Source organism: Cetorhinus maximus, chromosome 3, assembly GCF_964194155.1.
Source record: "Cetorhinus maximus chromosome 3, sCetMax3.hap1.1, whole genome shotgun sequence".
Lineage (NCBI taxonomy): Eukaryota > Metazoa > Chordata > Chondrichthyes > Lamniformes > Cetorhinidae > Cetorhinus > Cetorhinus maximus.
Genome location: NC_135881.1, coordinates 145,509,574 through 145,522,259, shown reverse-complemented (window position 1 = coordinate 145,522,259; position 12,686 = coordinate 145,509,574). Strand labels below are relative to the sequence as shown.

The 12,686-nt window shown below is 43.0% G+C and overlaps 1 protein-coding gene across 9 annotated transcripts in view; it reads left to right on the top strand.

The window, feature by feature from the left end:
- Window positions 1–472: 472 nt before the first annotated feature.
- Window positions 473–12,686, top strand: part of tent4a (terminal nucleotidyltransferase 4A) — an 89,472-nt gene continuing 77,258 nt past the window's right edge. For 8 of the 9 annotated variants that reach the window (XM_078539081.1, XM_078539087.1, XM_078539085.1 and 5 more), the window contains exon 1: window positions 473–1,414. In XM_078539081.1, the coding sequence (XP_078395207.1) occupies window positions 720–1,414 (695 nt within the window). In that variant the 5' untranslated portion in view covers window positions 473–719. Of the gene's footprint in view, window positions 1,415–2,265; window positions 2,349–12,686 lie in introns of those variants that run through there. The other variant, XM_078539088.1, reaches the window with a different exon arrangement.

The following is a 12,686-nucleotide window of genomic DNA, read 5'->3' as shown; positions in this document are numbered from 1 at the left end:
GTTTCCCAAGCAATCTGCGAAGTGCCGTCAATGCGGGTGAAATGCTTCACGTCTAAGTGAGGCAATATTGCAAATGTTTCTAAACATTTAGAAATTGCATTTATTTCAGAACACGCTGTTTGAGAATATGTCAATCAGGATGGGTTGATATAATGCAGATCTGCGTGCAAAAATCATGCGTTGTTTCCGCTAAAATGAATGCGATGATGTACTGTAAAGGAGGAGTGGAGAAAAAAAATCCAGACTTGCTCAAGATCTCAGCACTTGCCCGGGCTCCTTATTTCACCCAACCCTGTCCGGAATTACGCATGCGCAACGCCAGATCCGAGCGGCTCCCGACGGAGGAGGAAGAGAACTGCGCTTGCCCAGCTCCAATTCCAAGTGCCTCGTCGAAGGAGGGGCGCGCACGCGCGCGTTTGACAGCAGCAAGCGGGCGAAGAGTTTAAAAATGTGTGCGCATGCGCAATAGGGCCCGGGGCTCAGGGGAGGCGCCATATTGTTAAAGTCCAGCGTTAGTTTTTTTGTAGAGAAACCGGTCTTGGCTTTTAGTTTATATATTTAAGAAAAGTAGTTTAAAGAAAAAAACAAGTCAAGTAAGAAAAAAAATCTCGTGTATCTATCACAGCCCAGGTCCGGTGAATTGTAAGGTAATTCGTGGTTTTTGAAGAGATTTCGTCGGTTTGTGAGTGTGTGGAGAGAGAGAGAGCGATCACCATTTAATGGATCCGAGGGTGGCTTGGATTCAGCCGGAACAGAAGGGACCCGCTAATGTCTTGTGGATGCAGATCTGGGAAACCTCTCAAAGAATCCGAAGCAATTCAAGTCACCATCATCTGCTACACCTGAACTCGCCAGCACTGGACAGCAAGCCGAGCAACAGCAGCAATCTCAACCTCACCAGCAACTCCGGCCCCGCCGCCCCCCTAAGCAGCAGCCCGGCCTCGGGGGCCGGAGCCGGACACAGAACAGGCCCTTCGGCCGCCGGCCCCGAGATGGGGATGGGGCCCGGCTCGGCCTCGGGGAACGGGGATGTTCGCAGGGGACTGCAAAAATCATCTTCGGCCTCGTCATCTTCATCCTCGTCCCCTTCCCCCGAATCTGGCACCGGCAGCTCTTCATCGTCTTCGTGCTGCTCTTCCTCCTCTTTCTCCTCTTCGGGAAGGACTAAAGCCGGCGCCGGCCCATATTTCAATCATAATTTCACCGAGACGAACGGTGGTGGGAATGGGAACAACTTCGTGAAGAATAACAACTACCACAATAACAGTTTGAAGAGCCTGATGATGGGAGGGAGGCGGAAGAGGGAGAACAAGGCGAGCACTTATGGCATAAATTACATGCTGAGCTCCAGCAACGGAAACTACTACAGTGGGACCCCCTGGAAAACCATGAAGTACAACATGGGGGTGACTGGGTAAGAGCGGTATTGCAAAGATGATACAGACCGCGGTGTGTCTTGTGTGCAAATCCCAGGCTTCTCTCCGAATATCAGTCGTTCAGATGCATCCTGAGAAATGAGCAGGGGGAGGCGTGTATAGTGTATACTGTGGTTTTAAATATGAAGCATGTCGTATATGTCTTATTTCTAAGGCATGATTACTCAGAAACCTTAAAAATTTTAAGAAAGCAAGGACTAGAGAAAAGGGGATGAAACGTACAGAATAAGTGATGAGGTAGTGTCTACAATGTAGGAGCACATGGGTAAGGCCAGCTAAGACACTTATGTAAATCACTAAATTAATTCCCCCCTTGTCCAAGAGAATTAAAAACAACGATTTCGCACTACTATATAACTTGGAAAGAGAAGACTTAATAAGTGGAGCAATTTTTCAGTTTTTATATAAAACCGAAAAATGGATCGACTTGCACCCAGTCTGATAACCTTAGTGTTTAAATATTTTTTATAGCTGATCGCGTTATTACTTAAGTAAATGTTTCCTCCTACACGCCCATCGTGGGGGAAGGGAAGGAAGCCGCCGTGTTGGATGCTTAAAGCAAAATATGGCGTTAAATGTGGTTGGAGGGCAAGGGTCGTGATGAAACCGTGTGGATGAAGCATAGCCAGTAAATGCAGTAGTATTTTCCAGAGTTATTGGCCGGCGTACATTTAGATAACCTTGTGATAAACATGGACTGGAATTTTCTCATGCTAATTTGGAATATATAGAATTCATATTTGTTTGGCGCCGCCAAACAAAAGCGTATCTTCGTTTTTTAAAAAGACTGCGTTTAATTTTACAATAAAGTTTAAGTGTTTTTGAGACACATTATATGACTTATGTTGATAACGCTGCTGGGGTTGGCTGAAAATCGTTTTTAATTCGCGCCCTGGAAAATTGGCATGTGGGGTGATGATTATTTATTTTAATCACGTACTAACTCGGAATCTGAGATTTAAGAAGACGGTTTTCTTTTAGGGCGTGGTTCGTCGCTGCCTTTGTCATATTTCAGAATCGAAAGTGTATTGCAATTAGTTCCAAAGAAATTCGAGGGCGTTGGTGTGTAACCTTTTTGAAAAGATGTCTCGAGTGGAGATTACTGGTCCTTCAGTGCCTGGCGGCCATCCGAAGCAAACTGCTAAAGCAGTAGGAAGTAAAATACAGCCAGACCAGAGCAGCAAAAATATCACCGGACCGTTCAAAAATCTCACAGGCCTCAAGCAGTTTCTAATAATTTCTGTATTTTGGGGGGAAACTTTTTATGGCGAGTTTTAATTGATTGGTGTAATTTAAAACTTTGTATTTTATAAGCTGTTCTATGGGTCAAAAAATCACACTTAAAATTTCCTGATTTTGGAACATCAATCAATAGGATGCACATGGAAGTTGAAATGAACAGTTAAATGCGGTGTTTTATAAACTTACATTATTTTTAAAAGCAGTTGTGTGCTGGCTAATGCTCAGTTAAAAGCAACGAGGCACCTTTGCATTGCCAGTAAATTCATGCACAACAATTATCATTTTCATAAATCTTTCTTTAAAAGCAAATTTCCAGGAATATGTATTGCATTACTTAGAATGAGGTTTTTGCATTTGAACGAAATGAACACTAGAATAATGAATATATTGGAGTGAAATTTATGTATGTATTCACATAGTTTTATTCTAGGCCATATTATGGGAAAAAGACACTAAGGGTTAGGGATTAAATTCCCAAAGACAATCAAGCAAGCTCTGAAAACTACATTTGATTTAGTTTTTAGATGAGCAGATGCCCTGTTGGTGAGAAACATTTAACATTGTTGCTGCACATGTTCACAGTATCTTTACACTGCAGAAGGAGGCCATTTGGCCCATTGGGTCTGCAGTGGCTCTCTGAAAGAGCATTCCACCTAGTCCTACTCCCCTGCCTTATCCCTGTAACCTTGCACATTCTCTTTTTTTCAGGTATAAATCCAATTCCCTTTTGAATACCTCAATCGAACCTGCCTCCTCCACTCTTTCAGAAAGTTTGTTAATGGTGATGCTGACGAGGAAATTCAGCATTTTGTTGTAAACTATCATAGTATGATCCCAGACATGCTAGGATTCGACTTGTCCCTGATCTTTATTGCTAACTCCACAAAAGTTTCACGGTTTGGGAAGAGTGACCCATATAAGTAGGCTATCAGCAGATTGGTGGCTGATCTGAAGTACCTTCCTCTGAGGTCCTTGGAAAGGCTATGGTGAGGTGCCTGGTGGTTGGGGGGTGGGAGGTGTTGCTGGGTTACCTCTTGCCAAAAGAGCAATTGGGTTGCTTTAAGAGGCCTGACCACTGCCACTGTCCACCACCTCTCTTTCACCCCCCCCCCCCCCCTCCACTTCCAGGGTTTTCTGCAGTTTCCAAAGTTTTCAAATCCAAGCTTGTTGATAACCTGAAGTATGGCTTTTGGTAATTCACCTAGATTTCTCAGTTACGAAAAGTAATTTGAAGCCTAAAATTAGATTTTAAATGTGACATTATTTCCATGTATCAGTTTTAAAATAATACCTGTTCTAATATTTGTTTCTTCAACCTTGTGCAGTGTGGACATGGGCAGCTAGGGTGTTCTGTAGTGCCATCTGTGCAGTGGAATTGTTAAAGGTGTTGATATGCAGTTGACTGGTAATTTTAAGTGGAATTATAATGGAACGTGGATGGTTCTTTATTTTTCAGTTTCAGATCATTGGAGCTTTAATGCATGTGCAGAAGAAGCAAACTTTACTATTCAGATAAATTTTAATGTTTGCACATTATTGCATTCCCAAATTAGTAGAAGTTTGATTCTCCGGTATAGCACAGTTATCAGATTCCTCCTTGTAGTTCTCCAAATCTTTTCTTTGGAACCTCATACTTGCTGATTTCTGTTTTGTGCTATTATAATTCATTACAGCATCCATAACTAATTGGAAGTAATGCTTGAAGTTTCTCAAATTAGTGTTTCATATCTGGAAAGATAGAAAGATTGAATATTAAATAATCTACATTTAGGGCCACTAAATAATTCCAAGTGGATGAGAGAGAGATGTGAATCAATGCCCAAGTAAGGAACACATGACCTAGTCTCTGGGTAGGGTCATGCCTTAAGAAATTAGTTTAGTTCTTCGTGAAGGTCACTAGATTAATTGATGAAGGGAGCCCTGTAGATGCTGTAGATTTTGATTTTGACATGGTTACTATATAAAACAGTTCTGTGAAATTGGAGGCTAGATCCTAAGTTGGTTGGAGAATTGATTGTATTCTCAAAGGGTAGAGGTTCCATGTACAGACTTGTTCCTAGTAGAGGATTAGTATTGCCCTTGACAATCCTTATATTTTTATTTGTTCTTAGGATGTGAGCATGACTGGCAAAGCCAGCATTTGTTGCCCATCCCTAACTGCCCTTCAGGTGGTGGTGAGCTGCCACCTTGAACCGCTGTGGTCCATGTTCAATAGATATGCTCTGTGCTGTTAGGTGAGGAGTTCAACACTTTGACCCAGTGATAGTGAAGGAACAGCAATTATAGTCCCGTCAGTATGGTATGTGGCTTGGAGGGGAACTTGCAAGTGGTGATGTTCCCATGTGCCTGCTTCCTTTATCCTTCTAGGTGGTGGTGGATGTAGATGTCGAAGGAGCCTTGGTAATTTGCTGCAGTGCATCTTGTAGATGGTACACACTTCTGCCATTGTGTGGCGGTGTTGAAGGGTATGAATGTTTAAGGTGGTGGATGGTATGTTGCCAAAGAGGGCTGCTTTGTCTTGGATGGTGTCAGGCTTCTTGAGTGTTGTTGGAGTTGCACTGACCCAGGCAAGTGGGGAGTATTCCATCATACTGCTGACTTGCATATTTTGGATGGTGGACAGGCTTTGGGGAATTGGGACGTGAGTTACTCGCCACAGAATTCCCAAGCTCTGATTTGCTCTTGCAGCCACAGAATCTATATGGCTGGTCCAGTTAACTTTCTGGTCAGTGGTAACCCATATGACGTTGATGGTGGGGGATTCAGCGATGGTAATGCCTTTGAATGTCGTGGGGAGATGGCTAGGTTCTCTAGTTGGAGATGGTCATTGCCTGTCACTTGCAAATGTTACTTACCACTTATCTGTCCAGGTCTTGCTGCATGCAGGCACAAACTACCTCAGTCTCTGAGGAGTTGTGAATATACAGTGTTCAGTGCCAATCATCAACAAACTTCACTCCTGATCTTATGTTTGAGGGAATGTCATTGATGAAACAGCTGAAGATCCTGAGGAACTACTGCAACAATGTCCTGGGGCTGAGATGATTAGCCTCCAACATCCACAACGATCTTCCTTTGTTATAGGTATGACTCCAAAGTTTTCTCCCTGATTCCCATTGATAATAGTTTTGCTGGGTCCACACTTGGTCAAATGCGTCCTTGATGTTAAGAGCAGTCAATGTCACTTCACCTCTGAGCCATTTTGTCTATGTTTGAACTAAGGCTGTAATGTGGTCTGGAGTTGAGTGGCCCTAACAGAATCCAAACTGAGCACCAGTGAACTGGTTATTGGTTAGCAAGTGCCATTTGGAAGCAGTTGATGACAACTTCATCAGTTTGCTGCCGATTGAGAATAGACTGATGGAGCAATAATTGGATAAATTGCTTTTGTACTTTTTGTGGCCAGGACATACCCAGGCATTTTCCCACATTGTTGGGTAGAGGGCAGTGCCGTGGCTGTATTGGAACAGCTTAGTTAGGGGTGAGGCTACCTGTGGGCCACAAGTCTTTGGTACTAAAGCTGGAATTTTGTCTGGGCCCATAACCTTTGTTATTGTATCCAATGTGTTCAGCCATTTCTTGATATCACATGAAGGGAATTGAGTCAACTGAAGACTGGCATCTGTGATGCTGGGAACATCAAGACGTGACCAAGATGGATCATCTACTTGACACTCCTGGTTGAAGGTGGTTGCATATGCTTCAGCCTTGTCTTTTGTGCTGACATGTTGGACTCTGCCATTATTGAGGGTGTTGATGTTTGTGCAGCCTCCTCCTCCAGTTAGTTGTTTTAATTATCGACCACCATTCATGACTGGATGTAGCAGGACTGCAGAGCTTTGATCTGATCAGTTAGTTGAGAGATTGCTGAGCTCTGTCTATAGCATGCTGCTCCTGCTGTTTAGCATGGTTATTGGTCTGTGTAGTGGCTTCACCAGCTGGCAGCTCACTTTTAGTTCTCCTTGGTGCTGCTCCTGGCGCGCTGTCATACACTGCTTATTGAGGGGTGGATCAGTGGTTTGATGGTAATGGTGTAATGAGGAACCTGCTGAGCTATGAGTTACAGATTGTGGTTGTACAATTCTACTGCTGCTGATTGGCCCTTAGCGCTTCATAAATGTCCAGTTTTGAGCTACTCTATTTGTTCTGAATCTATTTAGCAAGGTGGTAGTGCTAATTACTTACATTCAGATATTTGATAGGTTTATTACGGTCCAACTATTGGCACCCAATATCTGTTATGATTTAGTGATTATTTGGAAAATTTGTTGCTTTTTTCCCCTCAAAGTTGTTTTTTTTAAAGGGTGTTGAGTTGGTTATAGGTACACTAGCATGAATAATACATTGCCCCATGCCTTTTTCACTGAGAGATTTAGCTTGGTTTTTTGTGGTTAGAGAAGAGAAGGACAAAGTATCAGCAATTGCACAGTAAAATCAGCGCAAGTATTTAAACATATATAGTGCCTTTAGTGACCATGGGAGGCCCAATGCACTTTACAGCCAATGAAGTGTAGTCACTATTGTTATGTAGGAAATGTGGAGCAAGTTTGTGGACAGCAATGAGATAATGACCATATAATCTTTGTGATGTTGGTCAGGATACTCGAGAGATCTACCCCCACTTTTCATCAAGGTAAGGCCATAGAACCTTTTTATGTCCCCTTGCTAAGGCAGATAGGGCCTCAGCTCATCTAAATGATAGTGCCTCCAACACCTCCCCAGTGTGGCACTGAAGTGTGAGCCTGGATCATGTGCTCAAGTTTCTGGAGTGGGACTTGAATCCACAGTGTTCTGATCTTTGAGGTGAGAATGAGCGATGGCTGACACTTAAATGATGGAACAAAACTGTGGCCCGGATCTTCTGGTCTCCTAATTGTTGGAGACCAGATGTACCTCCAAGATGCAAGTCGGGACCCTGCAGAATTCCCGATGCACTGACTGTATGGGAATTGGCCTGGAGGTGTGAACTTATGGGCAATTCCCCTGCTCCCTGGGATCCTCCGAGAAAGTCTCCAATTCTGACGTTCAGCCAGAGACTTCGGACAGTTCAGACTTACCTGCCTTGACAGTTACCCAGGAAATGGGTAATTTTTTGAGGAGGTGACCAGGTGTGTAGATGAGGGTAGTGCAGTTGATGTACTTCAGCAAAGCCTTTGACAAGGTCCCACATGGGAGACTTATAAAGAACATGGGATACAGGGTAATTTGATAAGGTGGATTCAAAATTGGCTTAGTTGTAGGAGACAGAGGGTGATGACAGAAGGATGTGACTGGAAGCCTGTGCCCAGTGGCGTACCACAGGGATCTGTGCTGGGTCCCCTATTATTTGTCATTTATATAAGCGACATAGATGACTGTGTGGGGGGTAGGATTAGTAAGTTTGCGGATAACACAAAGATTGGCCGGGTGGTTAACGGTGAGGTTGAGTGTCTTGGGCTACAGGAAGATATAGACGGGATGGTCACATGGGCTGATAAGTGGTAGATGGAATTTAACCCTGAAAAGTGTGAGGTGATACACTTTGGAAGGGGTAATTTGACAAGGAAGTAGCCAATGAACGGCATGACACTAGGAAGTTCTGAGGAACAAAGGGACCTTGGCATGTGTGTCCATAGATCTCTGAAGGCGGAGGGGCATGTTAGTGGGGTGGTGAAAAAGGCATATGGGACACTTGCCTTTATCAATCGAGGCATAGATTACAAAAGTAGGGAGGTCATGTTGAAGTTGTATAGGACCTTGGTGAAGCCGCAGCTGGAGTGCTGTGTGCTGTTCTGGTCGCCACATTATAGGAAGGATGTGATTGCACTGGAGGGGGTGCAGAGGAGATTCACCAGGATGTTGCCTGGGATGAAGCATTTAAGTTATGAAGAGAGACTTGGGTTGTTTTCGTTGGAGCAGAGAAGGCTGAGGGGCGACCTGATCGAGGTGTACAAGATTATGAGGGGCAAGGACAGGGTGGATAGGGAGCAGCTGTTCCCCTTAGTTGAAGGGTCAGTCACAAGGGGACATAAGTTCAAGGTGAGGGACAGGAGGTTTAGGGGGGATGTGAGGAAAAACTTTTTTACCCAGAGGGTGGTGACGGTCTGGAATGCACTGCCTGGCAGGGTGGTGGAGGTGGATTGCCTCACATCCTTTAATAAGTATCTGGATGAGCACTTGGCACATCATAACATTCAAGGCTATGGGCCAAGTGCTGGTAATTGGGATGAGGTAGGTAGGTCAGGTGTTTCTCACGTGTCGGTGCAGACTCGAAGGGCCTCTTCTGCACTGTGATTCTGTGAAATGTTAGACGGCAAAATCCTAGTCTAATTCCTGAGTAACTATACAACTGACCCCACCCCACCCAACCTGACCTGATGACCTCTTGCAGCCTGATCAGGTACCCACTGCCTCAACTACCCACCTGCCACCCTGCCCACTCTCTAACATTCACACTCTACGTTTATGCTTACCTTATGGCAGCTAGTAAAAAAGATGGGCACGGTTCCTGCACTGATTCTCTTCTATGCTTTCTGCCAGAACTCCTGCGCTGAAGGAGTTCTTCTGCATCGTGGATCGGAAGTCAGAACTTTTCAACCTTAGGTGGGTGGGTAGTTTTCTGTCTAACCAGAGTCCGACGCAGGGACTCTGACACTGACCAGAAGTTTTTGGGTCAATATGTTTTTAGTAACAATCCAAGAAACTCCAGAAAAACAAAAATCAGCTTGTCATTCTTTTTCTGTTTTTTTGATCTAGCAGTGGAGTATTATTCAAGTCATGTTTGAGAATCCGAGACCATAATTTCAATCTTTTGTGGCCTTGCTGTGGGTTGTCAAAATATTTTTCCTACTCTTGGTGTTTACCACTGTGTATATGTTATAAAGTTGGTGTTCTTAAAATTTAGGATCAGTAGTTGACGAATTGCTCATTGGCTGTTTTTAAAAACACTGGTCTGTTAACATGTTGAAGTTGAATGGTTCTTTTTTTTTTGTATGATGTAGATCAGAGAAATTGCTGGACAAAAAAGCCCATGGTCCAGCTAGTTCGCCTTTTATCGTCCTTGTAATGACTCAGTACAACGGCAATGGAGTTCTTGACTAATTATGTCTTTTGATCAGTGGTCAACAAACCCAGACATAGATCAGGAAAACCTGAGTTGTGGAAAGCTTTGAGAACCATAGCTCCAAGTAGACCTGTTCCTTCTAAGCATGCTACAGGTTCTGTAAGTTTTGATTAAAGTATGGTGAAGAGTGAGTTGATAATTAACTCTTAGTCTCTAGAGCTGTCACTCTTTTCATTACTAAAAGTTGGGTCATATAGGTTCTGATGCTAAAGGTACATGACTTTATATAAAATAAAGTAATACTTTGATTCCTGATTTCTTTGGATTTACTGGCTTCTGAATTCATGCAAACCCATTGCTATGCTCATCACACTGCTGAAAAGATTGCATGAGCTGTGTTTGTTTCCTTGATATTGATGTGGACATTAATCCTATAGTGATGTATGCTCATTTATCTAAGCCCAGAAATGTTAACAATGGGTTGCCTTGGAGCCCCACAAATATATAAAGTGGTTCTTCTGCAGTTGTATGGCATAGACCACCAGCCAGCTTCCTGTTGCTGTTAGGACACCATTTATTAATTACTTGGAGGCGAATGAAAAAAATCCTAGCCTCAACAAGAAGTCTACAGTAGTGTCCTGAAGTATTGCAGGGTTATTGAGATAGCCACAGGAGAGTGACACAAGTCTTTGTTTGGATTGGATCAGTAGATAGCATTCTACTCTGGGTCAGAAATCATTTCAAGGTTTGAGCACCTACACCATGCTGAAATGAGGCAGTGTTACATTATCTGATGAAATGTTTAAATCATCTGCATGTTCAGGTGCATATTCGACTCCATGGCATTCTTTGAAACTGATTTGGGTATTTTCCAAAAGTGTCCTGCCCAACATTTTTCCCTCCACCAAGAACAATAGTTTAACTGATCATTGATTTCATTGTTTCCTGTGGTACTTTGTTGAAAAACTACCACTATGCTTGGAATACCTAAATGACTGCATTTCAAAGTACTCCATTGACTTGTGAAGTGCAATGGAATGTTAGAATGACATGGAATGTAATCTAATGCAAAGTCTTTCTCACTATCTTACTGCCAAGTATAACGTCTTAGATCTCTCTGGCGTTGATTTTATGCTTTCTTTTCTTCCCACTCATCCCAAGAGGATAATCACTAATTGGTCATTGGGCAATTACATTTTAACTTTGAATTTCTCTCTCTGTCTCCCCTGCTCCCTCTCCCCCACCTCCTGATAAAAGTTGTTTTAATCAAACCTGGAATCTTGTTCGGTTGTTGCAGCCCAGTACATCACCACCCAGGTGACTTGTTCACTCAGTCACTTGTGATGCAAAGTAACCTGTTTCTTGAAAGTTGCCACACACAAGCAGAAAAGCTGTGTTTATTTCCCTCCCAAAGCTAGTGGGAATTGTTTTCCATTGCAATGCATTGGTACTTTAGACCATAAGACATAGTAACAAAAGTAGGCCATTTGGCCCTTCGAGTCTGCTCTGCCTTTGAATGAGATCATGGCTGATCTGATAATCCTCAACTCCACTTTCCTGCTTTTTCCCCATAACCCATGATTCCCTTACTGATTAAAAATCTGTCTATCTCAGCCTTCAATATACTTAACGACCCTAACGACCCAGCTCCTACAGCCCTCTGCAGTAAAGAATTCCACAGATTCAGCACCCTCAGAGAAGAAATTCCTCCTCACCTCTGTCTTAAGTGGGTGACCCCTTACTCTGAGATTATGCCCTCTGATCCTAGACTCTCCCACAAGGGGAAACAACAACTCAACATCTACCCTGTCAAGCCCCCTAAGAATCTTTTATGTTTTAATAAGGTCGCCTCTGATTCTTCTAAACTCCAATGAGTACAGGCTCAACCTACTGAACCTCTCCTCATAAAATCCCTCATACCCTGGATCAACATAGCGAACCTTTTCTGGACTGCTTCCAGTGCCAGTATATCTTTCCTTAGATAAGGGGACCAAAACTTTCGCAGTATTCTAGGTGTGGTCTAACTAGTGCCGTGTATAGTTTTAGCAAGACTTCCTTATTCTTATCAAAAACAAAAATAGCTGGAAAAACTCAGCAGGTCTGGCAGCATCTGCGGAGAGGAGCACAGTTAATGTTTCGAGCCCAAATGACCCTTCAACAGAACTGAAACTTTTTTCCTTATTCTTATACTCCATTCCCTTTGAAGTAAAGGCCAACATTCCATTTGCCTTCCCTATTACCTGCTGAACTTGTATGCTTGCTTTTTGAGATTCATGGACAAGGACCCCCAAACCCTTCTGTGCTGCAGCTTTCTGCAGTCTTTCTCCATTTCTCTGTTCTTCCTGCCAAAGTGCATAACCTCACATTTTTCCACATTATATTCCATCTGCCAAGTTTTTGCCCACTCTCATAACCTGTCTTTATCCCTCTGTGGACTCTGTGTGATCCTCACCGCTTGCTTTCCACCTATTTTTGTGTCATCCGCAAACTTGGAGATAGTACATTCACTTCCCTCATCCAAGTCATTAATATATGTTGTAAATAATTGTGGCCTCAGCACTGATCCCTGTGTCACTCCACTACTTGAAGTGTTTTCATTGTAGAATTTGAGATGTTTTCCATATGAAAGGCTGTATTAATGTTTTGTTGTAGAGCATAAACAGGTGGCAGAAACTGATTTGAGGAATCAGGTATGGAGGAATTTTATACTTTAAGCTTTATTTAAACTAGGTGATCTTTAAATTCATTCTAGTAGACTACATTACCCTTGTATGTAATGCTAAACATGATTTGTTGAAATGATTTTCATGATCTTTCCCACCAAGTGAAGGCAGCTGACTTCACCAGTAGAATAGACAGATGTTGCAAGGCACAGGTTGCAGATGATGCAAAACTAATGAAAATACTTCAAGATGTTGAACATATGCTATTCGAGTGTGAAAAATTACTGGCCTGCACTTTCGGAA